This window comes from Daktulosphaira vitifoliae, unplaced genomic scaffold, assembly GCF_025091365.1.
Source record: "Daktulosphaira vitifoliae isolate Bord-2020 unplaced genomic scaffold, ASM2509136v1 Scaffold_1, whole genome shotgun sequence".
NCBI classification, from domain to species: domain Eukaryota; kingdom Metazoa; phylum Arthropoda; class Insecta; order Hemiptera; family Phylloxeridae; genus Daktulosphaira; species Daktulosphaira vitifoliae.
In genome coordinates, this window is record NW_026099572.1 from 68,119,849 (window position 1) to 68,139,701 (window position 19,853).

General features: G+C 23.9%; 1 protein-coding gene across 3 annotated transcripts in view; it reads left to right on the forward strand.

Moving 5' to 3' along the window:
• Positions 1–1,992: 1,992 nt before the first annotated feature.
• The window catches only part of LOC126893740 (serine/threonine-protein phosphatase 1 regulatory subunit 10-like), a 22,704-nt gene continuing 4,843 nt past the window's right edge, over positions 1,993–19,853 (forward strand). The window contains exons 1-7 of one of the 3 annotated variants that reach the window (XM_050664197.1): positions 1,993–2,173; positions 2,264–2,882; positions 4,905–5,005; positions 6,838–6,924; positions 8,181–8,368; positions 8,534–9,460; positions 18,766–19,230. In XM_050664197.1, coding sequence (XP_050520154.1) covers positions 2,880–2,882; positions 4,905–5,005; positions 6,838–6,924; positions 8,181–8,368; positions 8,534–9,460; positions 18,766–19,230 — 1,771 coding nt within the window. In that variant the 5' untranslated portion in view covers positions 1,993–2,173; positions 2,264–2,879. Of the gene's footprint in view, positions 2,174–2,263; positions 2,883–2,906; positions 3,346–4,904; positions 5,006–6,837; positions 6,925–8,180; positions 8,369–8,533; positions 9,461–18,765; positions 19,231–19,853 lie in introns of those variants that run through there. The other 2 variants (XM_050664199.1, XM_050664198.1) reach the window with 2 other exon arrangements.

Sequence of the window (19,853 nt, forward strand, 5' to 3'; positions counted from 1 at the left end):
TTCAAGGTGAAAATGGCTACCAAATGCTATTATTGTGTGAAAATTCTCTATTTAATTTTTTACATTTTTAACATTATAATGCTATAACTTATTGAAAAGTAATAATTTATAAAACAATATTTTAGTTTGGTACTGTATACAATATTTTATGTTAAAGTTCTATTAAGAATTCTTAGTAAAATATTAAAATTAACTTTAAATGAAATTTCAACGGATTTTATTCAAAATTAAAAAAAGTTAAAATCTTTAATAATTTCATGAAATGTCATTAACGTGTGTAACAATTGTTATTTAATAATGCACAAACATTTGTTTTATAACTATTTAAAAAAATTTTTACCGCTTATAGTTTAACTAAAAGGAGAACTCAAAATTTATGAGTATACTCGTGGCGTCCAGCGTATCGTTCTTTCATGATAAAAATTAAACTGCCACAAATGTATCCTTTGTGGCTTATTTATATATATTTTAATTACAGTTTACAATAGCACAATAGTTACTCGTGGAAGGGGATATGAATACCTCCACAGCCCCTCTGTTTGTCTTAAGAGACGACTAATGAAGATGTGACAGCTAGTGTAAAATTGTGTCATAAAGTATGAGGAGTCCTAAACAAAACATAAGCGGATTGTCCCAATGTACTGTACGCGAGGATAACAGGCGAGAGGAAATAAAGTATTTAGTGATAGAGAAGGCTTAAAGAATAAAGTCTTTGATACTAGCTGGACAACTTGTGCGGTAGCTGTTTTATGTGTACAAGCCTACCAATGCTTGTAGTGTCAACGGTGTAGGGGCATCATTACTCATATCTATGTATGACTTATGTATAGGTGAGAAAGATAGATTCAAAGTAAGAATAGGTACGTGAAATGCTGGATCATTAACTGGTAAAAGTAGAGAATTAGTAGAAATATTGAAGAGGAGTAAAGTTAATAATTAATGTATGATCTAGGGATATTAATGAAAAGTAATGTAGTAGAAGTAGTTAGGAAAAGTGACACAATTATTGTCGTAAAATTAATTTTTGAGGAAAAAGTGTAAAATATAGTACAAGTAGGATGTAATGAAATAGAAAAGGAAGTGTTGAAGAATGATGAATGGTAGTTGTGGTGTTGGGTGGTGATATGAATGGATTTGTTGGTAATGACAGGAGTAGTTTTGAAAGAATACATAGAGGGTATGGTTCTTATAATTCTAATAATAATATAATATAATAGGCTACTATGGTTAATCAATTTTATTTAAAATAACAATACAGAAAACTGAGGTATATATTACTGATTTTAATGTAATGTTCACATACTATTACTAAATCAATGGCACCCACAACTTAAGCATCCTCGGGCGTTTCTAATAATTTATACAATATCTTGGAAACAGTGACCCTTTTGCTAACTAGTACCTTACATTAACGTTTTGTATTGAGTCTATAAAGGAGAAGTCAAGCAGTATCTCAATTAAAATTCCTTATTCAATATTTAAATTCCTAGTACCTTTAAATAAGAATATAAATTCAGAATAATTAAGTTTAAGGTGGTTAATAATATAATATAATAATAATAATCACTGTTAATTTTTGTCAAGGGAATTTAATTTTTAAAATTAGTGTTCTCTAATAATGTTATTTTTGTAATACTTATAGTATTTAAATAACCTTATAAACCCTACAAATGGGTAAATTTTTCTTCATTTTTTTCTCACAACACTTCAGAAATAGAGTTAAAATTATAGTTTTATTGTTAAATGTCCAAAATTGTAAATGAATTGTGTAGCGGATGACGAAAAAGCGCTATCTCTTAATGAATATAAGTACAATTTCAATTTATGACGTGTTACGATTTAATTTAAGTATGTTGGTACTTTTATGGTACCAATTACCCGGTTATTCATTGTATATTTAATAATTTATAAGCTACGTTTCTCATTGGTTGTAATGATTAAATCAAATCAAACCAAATATGGACAGCTGCGCATGTCAAAAGAGATTTATTCTGTTTTATTTTACAGTTTGTAGAAACGCGCCGCGTCATTTACTAGGACGTATGCTAGTTTATTTTATGTTATTCTACTCATTTTATGAATGCTTTCTTACCCCTGTACTTGTACTCACTTTTTTTTATTCGATATTTTTAGGTGTTTGATAATATTCAATTAATGTGATATCTGTTTATAGGTAAATAGATTAATATATAAGTTGGTGTCTGGTGTAAACGAATTTATTATCGTGTATCGGAAGTAATAGTTATTTTTTTATATCATTTAGGTATCATGAAACTCAAGTTTTCCAGTATTCGCTTTTCGTAATCCGTTAACCGCATATCGCGATAGATTATAGAAGCCATCGACATCTGTTGTGATTTGCTATAAATTTATGTATTTAAGCTCATTGACGCTGCGTTTATTAAATTAAGTCCCGAGTATCTTATTTGTTATTAAGTTTGTGTGTTGCAAGACAAATATATATTTTATATATAGATACATGTTATATGTATACATACTTAAAAGTGTATGTAATAACTATTATTTAACTTACATAACTTAGTATATATATATATATATATATATATGCACACGTACATAAATATATAATAATTTTATCAAAAAACTCGTGTTTCAAAGTCAACAACTTAAGATAGCAGTGTTGAAGAATCAAGATATTACGTTAGCTGGTTGTCGCCATATTTTCTATGTTAAACGAGAAAGGCCAAGAGCAATCTACAATTAAATAAAGAAATATTATGTTCGCCTTCTTGTGTACTGAAGATTAATTATGTCTCATTTTGTGCTATGTGTGACATGAACAATAGATAATATCACGATTCCCAACAACGTTATTATAATTTGTTTTATATAATAGCTTAACAGCGATTTTAAACAAAATGGTAAGTTAGTAGGTAACGATCTGACCTATATTTGACCTTGGTTTCAATACATACGCCCTATTGAATGGCTATCAATAATCTATGGTTACTAGTAATATTTGTATAATAAAAAAAAATTTATTTTTACTGAATGACATAATGCAATGTTTCAAAAATTAAAAATCTATTAGACATTTTAAATGTTGAGACGTATATCGTTTCTTATTAAAAATCTATTTTCAATTTAACTCGACAAATTTTGATATATTTATTTATAATAATTTTTTTTGAATGTGCAGTTTTGATTAAATGTAATTGGAGTTGCTTAGTTAAGTTTTTTTTATTGAAGTGTTTGAAATTTGAGAATAAATAAATATAAGTTAAAAGTAAATTTATATAAAATATTAAATTAAATTTTTTAATTATTTGTGAACTTGCTATTTGCATATTGACCAGTATTAATTTTCAAATATATATTCTAATGGTAAATTATTTAAAAAAAGTAACTATATGAATCTCTTTCTCGACAGATGTATTTAAAAAAAATATATTACAAATTCATTTGTTGGGACAAAATTTGTGATTGTAGAAGGATAAGTATTTTTAAAGAAATCAATTCTCAATAACATGTATTTAATTTACAGCTTTATGGTGGTGTCATGCCTAACATTTATTGTTGTGTTTGTTACAAATAAAGTACTTTTTTTGTTATTAACAATTAAAGTACTAATTAGTTGTGTTCCTTTAATTTATTATTATTTATTTTTTTTTCAAATATTTAAAATAAATTGTAATTTAGTTGGTAAAATATTATTTATAACTTAAAATTTGTTTATTGAGAAAGACTAATGAAATGTTGAATAAATTCATTTATGTTATAATTATGTAATTAACTGGCATTGAATATGCACACCTAAGAATTAAACCCTTTAATTAATACAAAAATAGATACATGTATTATATATGACATATTCTAATAATTTTTTTTTTAAAGTTTGCTATTTCATAAGACATTTGGTAGAACTTTTGTAGAAATTGTGAAGTATAATTTTTCGATAAATAACTTCTAAATATTATTTTGGAATGTAATATTTTAATTTAACATGTTGATTTGATGGACAAAATCGTATATTACTGTTATGACAGTAATATTAAAATTTGACGTCTGGTGTCACTTCAATATTACTGCTATAACAGTGGTATAAAATCTAATTTAAAAATTTCATTACTGATATAGCAGTAATATTTTTAATGATTTTTTATGAAGGAGGAAGTTGTTCTGAGCCCATGCATCTCATAAAACCAGTGGGCACTATTTTTAGCTAAACCATGTCATTAACTGTCCATCAACATGTTAATATTATAAATACAGAGTTCTTATATAGAATTTTTCCCTTTTTTTAATATCTTGATGTTAAATTTTTCTTCCAAAAATGTTTTATATATGGGGTTATTAAATATGAAATAATAAAGAATTATCATTTTATTCTATTTCAAATAATCAAACCTTAATTTTTTAGTTAAAAGTAATTTTTTTAAATAATGTCCAGAATTGATTAATTTTATTCAAACATTTTTTTCTAATGTATTGTCCTAATTTATATGACTAAATTACTTGTATATTCATATATTTTATTTTATTTCATATTTGCATTTGTTCAATTTCATATTTCTTTGAGAGTTAAAATCTGCTTGTATTTTTCAAATTAAATATTTAATTTCTAATAAACAGCTTCATTCATTTGAAACATTAATGAAATCAGTCTTTAACTAAATCCATAAGTCAAATATTTATTTTCATTCAAGTTCATATTAAATGATTTTAAATTTTTTAAGTACAAATTTTTTTCCTATTTTGAATGGTTAGTAACAAAAAGAGGTTTTGGACTCTTATATTATAAATTTAACAAATACTTTTTTTTTTAGATTTTTAAAATTTAACCTAATTAATAGGCGTTTGTATTGAAATACCAATTCTAAAACTTTTAAAACACAAAAATTCAATTAATTATTTAATGATATCTAAAATTTTATATTTTTTAGCCTCCAATTGATCCAATGCAATTATTAAATTGCCTTAGAGTATTATTAAATGAAGAAACTGGTGGGCTCAAAGGTTCAGCAGAAGCAGTCCAAATATCTAGGTAAGTTATGCATCTTGTATTGATTATTTTTAATATATATTGGATATAACTGTATTAGGGAAGAATTTTAGTAAGATGTATTAAATTAAAGGTATAAAAAATGTATATTAAGTAGTGATTAATTGCAACAAGAATCGCTTCTTTCATATTTTCCTTAAGTGACTTGCACTTAATTGGTGAATACATATATAATGCATTTTGATATACGTTTATTTTACTGTGTATTTATATTTTTTTAGTATTGAGTATAGATTAAAAATAAGAAAAAAATGTTGAATAGAAGCATGGTTTAAAATTTTCATCATTTTAGACTACATAAATAAAGCCAATCTAAGTTTATTGTTAAACTCAATCAAATTAATAGGTCAAATTGTTTGTTTGATCTTATTTTGTAAAATTTAATTCTAAACACATACAATAAAAAATATTAATTTTAGAACCTCTTAAAACAAAAAAAAAAAAAAATTAATATTTAAAAAGAAACAATTTGACAATCTTAATAGAGTAAGTAGCTTTAACATTTTCTTTAACACAATTTTTAATTTCAAGGATATAGTTAATTAACAAACCATTAAATTTGTAAATTTCAAATTAAAAAATGACAGTAGAAAATTTTTTACTAAAAAAAAGGGAAGTTATTTTAAATTAACCTGGACTATCAAGAGCTATGTTTTCTATACCCAAAATCCTTATTTTTTAAGTATATTCTAATTTAAAGAAGGACTTTTCGACTTAAAATAAAAATTGCAATGTAATAATAGAAATAATCAAACTAATTATACAATTAAGTAAATAAGTAATCTTTTCTATTAATATTGTATGTTCTATTCAATATTTAGTGTTTTTTTTTTACTATATAACAAATTTTTTCAGTATTCAAAAATATTAACGTTTTTTTATCATAAGAAATTTTTAGTAAGTGGCGTTAAAATTGGCCATATAGCCAGAGTTTTAGGATTATTTTGTGGGAAGGAGATTGAATTAAGGCTATTTTTCAAAACTTTTCTAAGAAAAATGTTATATAGTAGCATTGATAAAAATACCAGCACGTATTTTTTTGGGAATGTATTTTTTTTTATATGTAGCTTTTAATTCATAGTGTTATTATACCTTGGCAATTATCTTTTATTACTGTTATTATTTTAAAAAAGCCGTTTGTATAAAAAGCATAACAGGGTATATAAAAGAAACAATTTTTAGGCGGTCAGCTATAAATAATGATGCCATTACAATGTCATCAGTTTACTCTTATGAAATGTTAAAATATGGTAATAATATCAAAAATTATGTATTTTACTATTAGGTTGCCTATTTATCTCAGTCGGTAACGTGTCATGACTTAGTACATATGTACAATGTTTCAATTATGTAGGTTTTCCTATCTTGTCTTTAAACATTAAACATGATTAATGATAATATATATTAGGGTTATACTGGTATCAATACTATTTAATATTTATTTATTTTTGTTATTTTCAATATACATTTAATATTTGTTTATTCTTGTAATAGTTATTTTTGAAATCACCAACCCCTAACACAAGCAATAGCTTTATTTATTGGATAGATTTCATGTGTTTTAATCATATTGAAATAAAATAAACATTCTTTATTAAAAACAATGTTTAATGGTAGACAATAGAAAACTTAATTAACCCAGTGTTGGTTAAATACAAATTGTAAATTAAAAAGAATTTATTCCTTAAAATTAACTACAATTTTATTGTTAATATTGAAAATCAATTTTTTTTTTTCTTAGTCAGTATAATATTAGAAATAATCAATTTGTATTGATAAAATATCATTTTTATTATTTTAATTTTTTTTTTTAGATTAATGGGAAAGTTTTCAAAAAAAATTGTCAGCAAAAGTCTTTATGTTTTTATTTTAAAAGAGTCTACATCAGACCTTCTATTAATGTAAGTTTTACTTTTAGTAAAAACTAAAACTAATTTTAGTTTCGGTTTTACTTTTAATAGATCTTTATATCTATATATCATATATGTATATGTATAATTTTTATTAACGTTAATTCAAATTTGATTAAAATACCAAGTTTTTGGTTTTTTGTAATATGATTGATTTGGTAAACAAAATTGTATACTTAGTTGATTTGTCTAAAATTTAAAGTTAAACTAAAATCTTTATTTTTATTATACTGGAGATTATGACAAAGTTAAGAATTATTTTGGGTGGTAAAATTTGTGTTATACAGGGTGTTCAGTAAGTCAGGAAACGGGTTTCTATTGTTCTCATTGTCTGTAACAATGAGAACAATAGAAACCCGTTTCCTGACTTACTAAACACTCTGTATATTAAAATTTATGTAAAAAAAATTAAATTAAAAGTATGAAATCATGTACCCAGTATTTTCTGTAAATAAAAATTAATTTAATTTCTTTGAAGGATGTGGGATAAAATTGATACCTTAAGGTTTGATTAGTCATATTAGTTACTACATAACTTATTTTATAAGGAAATATCATTTTTAATTAAGAACATACATGTAATCAAATTTGATTTTATAAATACAATTAGTTACTTTTTTAAGCTTAATTTTTATTTTGCCCTTCATATTCAATTAGCTTCAAATTCCCCCATATTGAGTTTTTCAAAAATGCTAAATTATCTTAAACAATATTTTTATATAACTCAATTTCCCATTTTTTTTATTATTGAAATGACATCTCCAATTTCAAGGTTATAATTTTTTTAGTTTTTAAGTTGCTTTTATTTAATTTTGATTAACTTAATTTTATTTGATCTGAATTACTTCTCATTCATTAAAAAGAAAAATGATTTATTATTTTCTGCACTAGAAATAGTTTTCTAGTCACTACTTTCAATGGAGTTCTTCTTAGAAATTCATTGCTGATTTTTTTCTCATATTTTGATTGATTATGAACCAATCAAAGTGGGTTTGTCAGGTTTTTCCTATGAAACAGCATATACCTGGCATCTTCTTTATATATTACCTGAAAAATATATGTTGCAGTTAGAGAATTTTAATTTCAAATAGGATATTGTTTTTATCATTACTTTTAATAGTTCTGAATAATTTTTTTTTGTCAATCTAATATAGATGAATAAATTTGTTTTATTTTCTTTGAAGCAAATTTACAGAGCATTACAAAGTCTTTTGAGTTAAAAACTTAATTATAAATTTTAAATCTAGATTTATGGATGCTGGTGGTTGGAGCTTGATATATGGTTGGTTGAAAGATGCCATTGAAACTGATAATTCAGTGTTGATTCAAGACTTATTATCAATATACCATAGAGTGCCTGTTACAATGGAACGATTAAAAGCTAATGGTGTTCCAAAATTGGTTAAAAAATTATCAAAATCTCATGTAAATCCTCGTAAGTAAATATTTTTAATATTTACTTAATAATTTTAGTAAAAATACTAATTTATTAGTAATTTTTTTGTCTTAATTTTAGACATTTAATTAATAACTACTATATATTTAGACTCCAAGTAGTAGAACATTGTTACTAATCGTTTTTACAATTTAACTTTTTTAGAAATTAAATTGCTAGCTGAACAATTAGTTGAAAAATGGTTGAATGTAGTAAGAACTGAGCAGTGGAATAGTATGATGAAAGATAAAGATAATCAATCAAAATCTGATGTTTCAGGATCACTTTCTACGCCTGAAAATATTGTAAAAGAACAAAATTTGTCTAAGAATGAATCTAGTAATCCTATAGATTGTAAAATAGATAATCATAATAACAAAATTAAAAATGATAAAATTAAAAAAAATGAAGTTGAAAAACTAAAAATAAAAAAAGAAAAATCTAGCTTAAATAATAAATCTAAAGATGATCAAGAAAAAAAGTTTAAAAAAGATGAATTAGATGAAAAAAAACGTAAAACTACTGATAAAAATGGTAATCCATTTTTGAAAATAATTAATGAAATGTCTTCAGAAAAATCTGATGATGATAAAATTTGTGAAAGTGATAGCTCAAACTCATCTAAAAATTCTAACAGCAGAAGAAAACAAAATTTAAAAATTCTTTCTAGTGGAGAGAAATTTATGAAAGTTAAATTATCAGAAGAAAAACTTTTATTCAATGAAAATAAAAGTATATGTGATTCAAAAAAAGAACTGAAACCTTTACCTGTACCTGCCCCAAAGCCCAAATTACCAGAATCTAAAACTGTTTTAGAAAAAAAGAATTATTCTATACACGTAGAAAAAAAAGAATATATCGGAGAAAAAAAACCAACAGTTAAAACTTTTAAATCAAAATTTAGAAGTACTGGTCTTGAAGAACAACCGCCACCACCACCAAAGTCAAAATTGCAATCGAAAAAGGTATCAAAAAATTTATCCCCATTAACTGTGTCAAAATCAGAAAAGAGAAGCTTATCACCACCTTCTGAATCGCCTAATGAAAAGAAACTTAAAAGTTCTTCTCCCACAGATGTTAAAAGACCACCGCGTAAGATTAAATTTTTTATTTTTTTTAAATACATCTTTTTTTTTGGTATCTAGTGTGGTGATCATAAATTTGAACAATTAATCGTTATTTGTATATAATTATACCTTAAAACTGACTGTTTTTTGATTGAAGTAGTGTTGGCATATAACGTATCTGCTATTTATTTCTTAAAATTATTTGCTTAATACCTTGTTATAATAAGTGGTCTGTTCAAGATTTTTTTAAAGGAGAAAATTATAGATAAATGTTTTAATGTCTTTTATATTTTTAATTTATAATTGTTCTTATAATGGAGGAGATCAATCTTTATTTTATCCTAAGATAAGCCTTTGATCACAGAAAAAATACAAAATTTCGATAGAGTTTTTATAGTATCTAACCGAGTATAGACCTAAATGTGACTAAATTTTTTTAAATTATTTTTTTGTACTAAGATAGTCATTTAATTAATTTGAATATTTTAATAATTTATTAACCAATACCAAAAATTAGGATGTTAATTTTTACATTTTATTAATTTTTTTAAAGCTTTATTTCAGAATTATTCCAGATGTATTTGAATACATTTAGTTAATTTATATAGTATAATGTGTGTATATTGTTTTTTATGTGTTGTTCATTTTTTGGAGTCAGAAATTAGTAATTGTATTTTAATTAGAATTATTAATTTTATGAACACTTAATTGATAAGTTTCTATTATAAAATTTAAATGTTTATTAGAAGAAAAAAAATGTAGTTGCCCAAGGGTTCTTTGCAATTTTTTTGTAAGATGTAAGTTTTAATGAAAAAATTTTAACTAATTGGTTACTAAGTTGTTATTATCTTTAAGATAATTTTAATGTAAAAACATAATATTTCAATGAACAGTTCATGCATATTTAAAAAACAATATACACACAATTAAGGTTGATTCGTGTTGAGGTATATTTCTCTTATAAAATCAATTCATTAATAAAATTTCATTATTCACTGCATATTCAAAGTATTGACTAATTAAAGAAGAAAAATTACACTTCGGTAAGTGTTAAATCATTATTATCATTATTACTTTTTTTTATATAGTTTAAGATGTTTTGCACTTAAGTTTTTATCTAAATGGTTAAAAAAAGTAATACAAATATATTAATTTCTCTAAGTGTGTTATTTGGATTTCTCTTAACTTTATCATATTTTTGTTTTATCTAAACATAGTTGCCGCAAATCTGTAAAATCAAAGAAATATTTTTTTAAACGGGGAATCCTAGAATATCAGGGAATTTAATTAAAGTACATTGAACTTTGACAAGACTGTTCTGCAGAGAGGGACTGGGATGCTGACAGCCTAGATCTAACAACACAGCTCACTATTTTCATGTGTATACATTTTTATTCATTTTTCGTGCTTTATTTGAAGAATTAAGTGTGTTATGCAAAGTTTTTCTACAATTATTAATTACTGTACTAAATTGCATTACTGGGTAGGGGGTTTATTTGAGAGACCTTTTATTTGTGTTGCTTCCCACATGGGAAATGTTAGGAAATTTAAAGAATTTTAAAATTAATAAACTGTGGCAAACATGTTAAGATATTTAAAAAAATTATTTGATTTTTAAAATTAATTATAAATATTTCATATTATGAAATCTGTAAGGGTTATATAAAAATAAAAGTGATCAAATAAAATGTAATTTAAAATAATTTATGAACAAAAAAAATTAAAATTTTTTTTAACTATACAGTCAATTAATAAAAAAAGAATGATTAATTAGCTTGATAATTAATAATAGATTATTTGATTATTACAATTTAAAATTTTAAATAATTTAAATAATTATGAATGTCCACGTTATTATATTATTATATTTGAAGTTAAAACATATCCAAATAAAAATATTACAACTGTTAAAATAAAAGTATTAAAAATACTCATTTTGTATGTATATACCAGGTTTTCAAAAAAAATTTTGTAGGAAAAGAACTAAAAGCTATTCTAAAATTTCCAAAAATTAAAAAAAAATTTTATATCAATTTCATTATTTTTAACAAAAGGTGTTTTTAAAAAAAATTTTAAATAAATTATTTATTAGTGTAAAAAATTATTTCAAAAACGATAACAAAATATTTGCTCATATTAAATATTATTAAAAATGACAATATTTGGTGTCACAGCCTTACATATATACGTTCGACTGACAAAAAAAAAATTGTTAAAACTTTCTTTTTTATTAAACCTAAGAGGTTGCTCAAGATAAATATTCTCTATATTTATATAACATAAAATTGGGATTTTTTTTTATAAAATCGTTGATTTTAAAAAAAATTGTTTAAAATTATTTTGCACTTTCTATAAGCTGATAGTTTTTACAACTAAATACTTAACTAAAACATTAAATTTGTTTTATTTTTCGGTTTGTTAAAATTTTTACTATCAGAGAAATGCTAAAATATTTAAAAAATTGAGATAGATAAGAAAATTAAAGTTGTATTTTGTGGCAGAAATGTTAACCTTAGAATATGCAAAAATAATTTTAAACAAACATGTATATACTTTGATAAATTAAAGATTTTATAGAGAAATCCCATTTCCCATGTTTTTTAAATGGGGTGTAAAGTGTTTTCATAAGTGAACTTCTTAGGATTGATTAAAAAAGTCTGTCTTCTTTTGATTTGTGCTATTGATATTTTGAAAAAAATAATATTTTGTATATATAAGGGATATTTTAAAAATTGTATATATTATAAATATAAATATATATATATATAATATAATATAATATAAATGCAGTTCTTAAACAGAAAATGATGTTGGATAGTCAACAATTGGCTCTAATAGTTAAAAAACCTAATTTTTTTCAAATTTGTATTTCATTCCATCAATCTTTCATTTTATACACTATACATTTTCATGTATAATATATAATTTTATGCAATATTATGTGTGTATATTTATGGAATATATTTATATATATGGAAATTTAATGTGCAAACAGGAAGAAGACTAGGACGTGAAATAAAAATCTGAAAAAAGATTTTTTATTTAAAGCTAATTGATGAATATTCAATGTTGAATTAAACAAAATGTCAGTTTAAAGAATACCCTATATATATAAATTTATACGATGATCAGTTAATCATAAATTATTCAGTTAACTAACTGATAATATAATTACAATATTAAAAAAAAAATGTTGATTTTTTTTGTTAAATATATTTTTATTATTTATCAATAATTACTTTTTAACATCTTACCTTATATTATAACTTATAGGGGTGTCAACTTAATTTTTTTGAATTTCAACATACATTTTTTATTAGCTTATAAAATAAGAAATTATTTAATTTAGAAAATGGCAGGTAAATAGCAACTTTTGGGCCAATACTTGAAAGTTATTAGCATTTTTATATATGGTTGAGAGGGGAGTGTGCCATGTAATATAATGCTATAAATATAATTATTAAAGTCATACCCGCACCTCTCTTCCAATTTAAATTTTAAAACTTTTTCATTACATGATTTTCTATTTCATAAACTAATTAAGAATGTATGTTACTTCAAAACAAATTAAGTTGACATCATGTTAAGTTATAAGGAATGATGTTAAAAAGTAATTGCTGATAAATCAAAAATATATGTAAGGAAAAAAAACCAAAAAAAAATTTTTATGTTATTATTTTGCGGATAATTAAATGGTTTATAATAAACGGGTCATTTTGTATATATAAATTTGTTCTCACGACAAGCATAATTAAACAATAATGTCATGCCAATGATAAATTGTTTGTAAAGACTAAAAACTGAATGCATTAGTTATTATATATATACATCAATATAATTTATTTAAAAGTTCATGAAGGTGGTTCTTGTAATATTTAAAACTTTATTTTTAAGTTTTTTAAAAGTAATATGAAGTTATAATAATGAATATATCAATGATATCAATAGAAAAATTTTAGTCAATATCCTTGTATACAATTTATTTAATAATTTTAATGCTATTTTAACTGTTTTTAAAAGGAAAATAAATATTAGTATTTTCTATTTACTTCAAATTCCCATAAATAAAATTTCGATTTATCCAAAATGAGAATTTAATGGAAAAATTACAGCTATTTTTAAATGTCAAAATTAGAAAATTCAGTTAGAATCTTTGTATTTGTCAATAGTTGTGAGTGTACATGTAACTGTGTAAAATTTAGAACTTATGTTGTTTTTATTAATATTTATGAAACAAAATTTTATTAATAGTAGTAATACCATATAAGTTAAAATAAAAACATGTAGGTAAAAGTTATAATAATATTATTAAACAATATTGCTACTATTTAAACGTTAAATAATAATTTAGTTTTAGGTGTATAATATTATTAAAACTACAACATATTTAACTTAATATGTTAAATTTTATTAGATTAAGTATAAAATAAATTTCAATTATTAATTATATTTTTTATATATTAAAAAAAAAAAATTGAATTAATTTTTTTTTTAATAGTTCTCAACGTATTACTTTTATATATTGTTTATTTATCCAGGTTAATTTAGACTGGCTGAACTATCTTCGACACCTAGTGGATTACTTGGAATTTTTAATGAATGATATTTATTTAACATACTCAGGATACTATAGTTAGCATGTTAAACAAATACTTAGTGAATAATATATATGGAAATAAACTAATTTCCAAATTTTTATTCAAATTTGTTTAAGTTAAACTTCAAAATAATTAGAAATAGTTATTTTATATAGACTTAACTCCTCAAGACACCCAATGGCCGGAGAATAAAAATGGAAGATTTTATTGCAAATATTAACTTAATGCCAATTTTTTTAATTTTGATGTGATCCTAATATATTTTAGTGAAATTTTTTAGCTCATAGTGTTAACTTCATGTATCCTGGATTTATTTAGGCATTTATAGATGCCTACATCATTAAACAAAGTAGTGGATGAAAAAATTTATCTTGTGTTTAGGCTTCTAGTATTATAAGGTAATATTTTGAAGTATTTTATGAAGTTTGAAAAATACAGAACCCTAAAACTCAAGAAATTAAGATATAATTATTGCTGTATAATTATGTTTTTTAAAATAAATATTAAATTCTCCATCTGCACCAGAAATCAGAAGTAACAAGGTAGAAGAGTTATGAAAATATGAATTTTATATTATTGAAATTTTGCAATAAATATATACTACTATGTATTTATTGTTACGAATTAATCTATCTGATTTTAAGATATTGATTATACTATAAACAAAATATTGTTTTAGACTTTAAACTATTTATTTAAATACTAATATATGCATGTTAAAATGATAACAATATTTATATAGTGAACAAAAACTATAACTTAGGGTTTTAAACAAATGTTTTTAGGTAACCCAGTCCAAATTTTTAGCTTAGATTATTTTAAGTAAAATAAAAAGTCGGATTTTAATTAGACCTAAGATATTTTTATAAAACCAATATGTAATATAATTAATGTTTTAGTTGTTAGTGCCGGCGTAAGAATGCGGCACGTGCCCCGCGATCTCTTTTTTGAAGCTCCACTTTCCAAAAATTTATCGTAAATTTGAAAATCAGTTATCAGACTTTCTTCAGTTTTACATAGATCTTTATATTTTTTATCAATTAACTTAGATTCAAATAAGAAAATTTTGTTGGTATTTATTTTTCTGAATTTTTTAAAGGTAGTTCAACCTTAAAACCCTTTTTTTATTGAGTTTTTTTCATTACGATTTGCCACATGTTCTGAAAAACTTAACGCCAGTATTTATTTCCACACTAGAAAGTGATTAGTTACTTAATTAATTTTTCTGAGTATTGTCAACATAAGAACTTTTATAATTTTTTAATAATAAATGTCCCAAAAAATATGGAGACTTAAGTGTCTTCAATAACAATCGTTTCAACAGCGCGTATATTAAAAAATAAGTTATTGTATATGTAAATTTTTTTTATTAATGAAATTATCGAAATAAACCCAATAGCATGTATGTTGCTTAAAAATAAATAAGTAGCAATTTCTAATTTCATTTTATTTTGTTGAGACGATAGGCTTATCAAAATTAAATAAGCTGTCCTAATATATTCTCATTTATTTAGTTCCCTAAGTGTGTTTCTGTTAAAACGACTTACATTATTCAGGTTTAGGTTATTGTGCAAATTTAATTTTTAATAGTAAATTAAAATAGCAAAAAAATTATTAATATCAAAACATTTATATAATTACTCAAAACCAATAAAATATTTAAATCTGATACGCCTACATATTAATATCGTTTATAATTAAATTTTAAACTTGGTTTCCTATATATATGCATTTTCTTATGGCAAATATTGATATTTTACATGTATAAATATTTTAAAGTAAACAATTAAAATAGATTACACAAGAGCTGTTTTCTACAAAAACTATTTAATTTGAAACTTTGATTGATCCTCTTGAAATTTTAACAAAAAAAAAACTTTTTAAATTTCAAGCTGATGGTTAATTATAACGCATGACTTAGCGAATTTTCAATCGCAACACTGCATAGTAACTAGCGTAGTGCACTATGAACAATTTTGGCTGATGTCTATTTATCTAGTGTTGTTAGTTCAAGGTTCGCCGAGCTACGCATTATAAGAAACCACTATACGAGTTTGACCGAATTAAAATCTATAAAAACCATCAAATCTTGTGGGAAGATATCCTGGGTCACATATCTTTCAGTAAAATTGAAAGTGTTATACTTGTTCTTACTAATAGGTCTAATTCAAATTTTTGATTAATATAAATGTATAATCATTGATATTATTACTAATACCTAAAAGTAGGTGTCATTTTTAAGTAAACGAAAACAAGTTCTCTACTCTAAAGCAAACGTTCGTTCCCATGTTTATTTTATCTTTAAGCTTAAAAATAATCAAATATATGCTTTTTCTATTTTTTATAACTCGTAAATAATTAATTAATGTTTAATGAAATTCTCTTACAAAATCTGTATAAAATTGTGTTCCTAGAATTATTTGATTGATTTAAAATTTTAAAAAATCAGACACATTTTAAAGAACTAAGAACTATTGGTGTTGATTGATATTGCTTATATGATTTATTGATTGTTCGAATATTAATCTTTTGTGATGGTAATAAGTAATTTTAAAAAAATTGATAATTTTGAATCATTATTTCAGAAAATACAAGTTTTTTTATGTTAAAATGTGAGCAAATATGCAGTTCAGCAATAACTAATAATAAAAATAGTTTCTACTCGTGGCTTAGCTTGTTGGATGAAAGGTTTATATTAATTGCAGGACCGGATTAAGACCTATATGGGCCCCTATGGAAAATATTGCTACTACAAAAAAGTGATAACCAAAAAAAAAAAACCAGAAAAACACTAATCTTGACTAGGCTAGTAAAATTCGAGATGCGCCCCCTTAATTCTGATTAATTATTTCTATAATAAAATCATAAGAAAGAAGTCGATGTTGGTGATTTAGTAAGAAAACTTTTTGACTATGCCACCCCCTATTATAAGTTCTGGCTACGCTATTAGTAGTACTCACGCGCTACCCTTGGTCTATATTTTTGGGTGTTGCTAATTAACGAAATAATGATTCAAACGATTTATTTTTCATAATCAAATCGTTTTCTTATTCATAAACTAATGAAATACGTATTTTGTTAAAAACAGTACACTTAATACAAAAAGAATGTTCCTGATAAATACTTAATCGAAAATATATGTGGGGGTTGGAACATAATTGGTGCAAGTCAATTTAAATTTTCTTCGGGAGTCATTTAAAATATTTCAATTTAGTCCACAAAGACTAACATAAATTTAAATTTTGAAAATCCAATGCTATTGCTACAATACATAATTTTATTGATGGAGAGTTAATAATATATTAACTTTTAAATATTGATTTTCAGGTCAAGTCTTTTATTTAAAAGTTAAATTGCACCCTACATATTTAACAAAAATACTCGATTTTATTTATTTTTTTTTTGTGTATTAGATCGAGTTTACTTCACAAAATTACTCTAAATAAATAAATGTTGAATCCTAGTAATATAATTCGTTGTCGGATTCTAGGTACATCAATAAGGATCATTTTTAAGATAACACGAATAATTTATAAAAACTGAATTATTTAATTATTGTTTTTATTTATCTAAATTGTTAACATTTAATTCGATATTTTTTTTTCAATCTCAATTTTAAAAGCGAATATTAATATTTTTCAAAACGACCCATCTTAGGATGTGACAGTCTCTTCCAACAATCCTTTTAATATGGTTTTGTGTTATGTAATCTATTGGGGTCATCTGTATATTATTTTTTTACAGTAATGGGGGTTTCGACAATTCCAAAGAAAATTCTTTACGTTTGAATAATTTATATGATAATATTTAAGAGTACTTTTTATACCACTTGTCTACCGGTGGTTCTAAAATTCGACAAGGACCCCTAAGCAAAAATCCCGAATCGATAATTTAACTTTTCGTATTTTTTTACAGCAACGTTACAAGTTGAAGTCCGCCATTTAAGGAAAAAATAAGTCTTCGGCTTAATAATTGTCGATAATTTTGAATATAATACTAGTCTTAAAATCAATCCTTATAACACCTTTTTTGGTGTATGGACATTTCGTCCTTGAATGATATAAAAAATTTTTAGGGTAATGTCTGTACGCCTAAATAATAGGTGCAACTAAGATGAGAGCTTAATCCCCCAACATTTTTTTCTTGAAAAAGTTATACACATTGTCAAAATATTTTTAGGGTTGAAGAAAAATCAATTTAGCGATCCCATAAATTGTATTCTATTGTTCTCTGTTGTCCAGGATTATATCACGCAATTTTATCTTTTATAAAATTGAACTTAGATATAAGTAAAATGTATATAATTAGAAAATAGTATTAATTTGTATTTGTAGTGTATATTTAAATTTTATAAATAAAATTCATTAATTTGCCTTAATATTTTTTTCATCCTTATTTTTCTATATCTAATATTATTAGTAAGCCAAATAAAGTAATAAGTTGTATGGAAAAAAACATTCATACTTCCATTTACTCGAAGCCCATATGGAATTGGTGAAAAAACTTGTTAAATACGATGCATGTCATTACATATTCTGACCATTGTTCTGTGCCATTTAGTTCTAAAATGTATCGTTTTTTTCGTTATAATTTATTAAACTTATTATTTTATTATTGACCCTAATTTTGTCTTGCACGAATCAACCTATTATATTTAGATACTATTTATTAAATGTGCGATTTCTATATCATGTAACGTTATAAAATTAATTAATGTTTTTATAATTTTCAGCTAATATTAAGGAAAGTGGTTTATTCATGGACGCTATGTTAAATGTTCTCAATTCTGCTCCCAAAATTCTTAAGAAACGGAAGCCCAAACCAGAAGTTGTTAAGAAACTTGAAGATCAGTCTCAAGGACCTTTATCTCCAACAATGAAATCAGAAAATGTTTCTACGCCGTCTCCTTTGAGTTCGCCATCAAATCTTGATATAGAATCTCTTGCATCTCAAACTTTAAACGTGTCGGTTTCTGATGAACCACACAATTATGCAGAAAATTCTTCACCTTCGTTGTATGTTACACCAGCGCCAACAGAGTTGATAGTTTCTAACGAGGTTGTAAAACAAGAACCCATGCAAATAGACGAGTTTCAAAAAGTAGAAGAAAAACCACCCCAATTAAAATTTTATCGAGACACATTGCTAGATACTGAAGCAAATCATACTGAAGAAAATAAAATCGATGAAAACCAATGTAAGTATAAGTTTAGTGTCTCTATTAAGCAAGGGCATCTACAAAAGTTTTTCACAGGAGAGCAAAATATTTTTTTAAATTTTAAATTTTACTATTCGCTCAACAAACCCATAATTAAAGGGATAGACAAGGGTCTTTGGCAAGGAAGTCGCGCTTTTTTCGGAGGTATCTATAGATGCAACAAGAAGCTAAGTCCTCTCAGTTAACAAATTAGCCCTAAAAAAACTAAAAAAAATGATGTATATTGTCATATACATGTATAGTGTCTTTTAGGCCAGGGAACAAATACAATTAACATCTTCAAAAATGTTATTCGAATTGACACCAATGGGTCTTATGAAAAAAATTATAAATAAAAAATGTTTTAGTAGTTTTATGTATTATTTATAAAATTAAGTGTTTCTATACATTTTATAAATAAAAATAATACTCCCAATCTTGGCATTTATAATAAAAAATAATACAATTTTTAATCTTTTAATTAAAAAAAAAAACCCAGCACAGTGGGGTCGTGGCATAATTGGGTTCAGTATAGATGATATCTGACAGTGATTAAAATCACTATCATAAAAAGCGCTTCGATGCAAATCTGTATAGTGTTTAATTTAAAAAAAAAAAAAAAA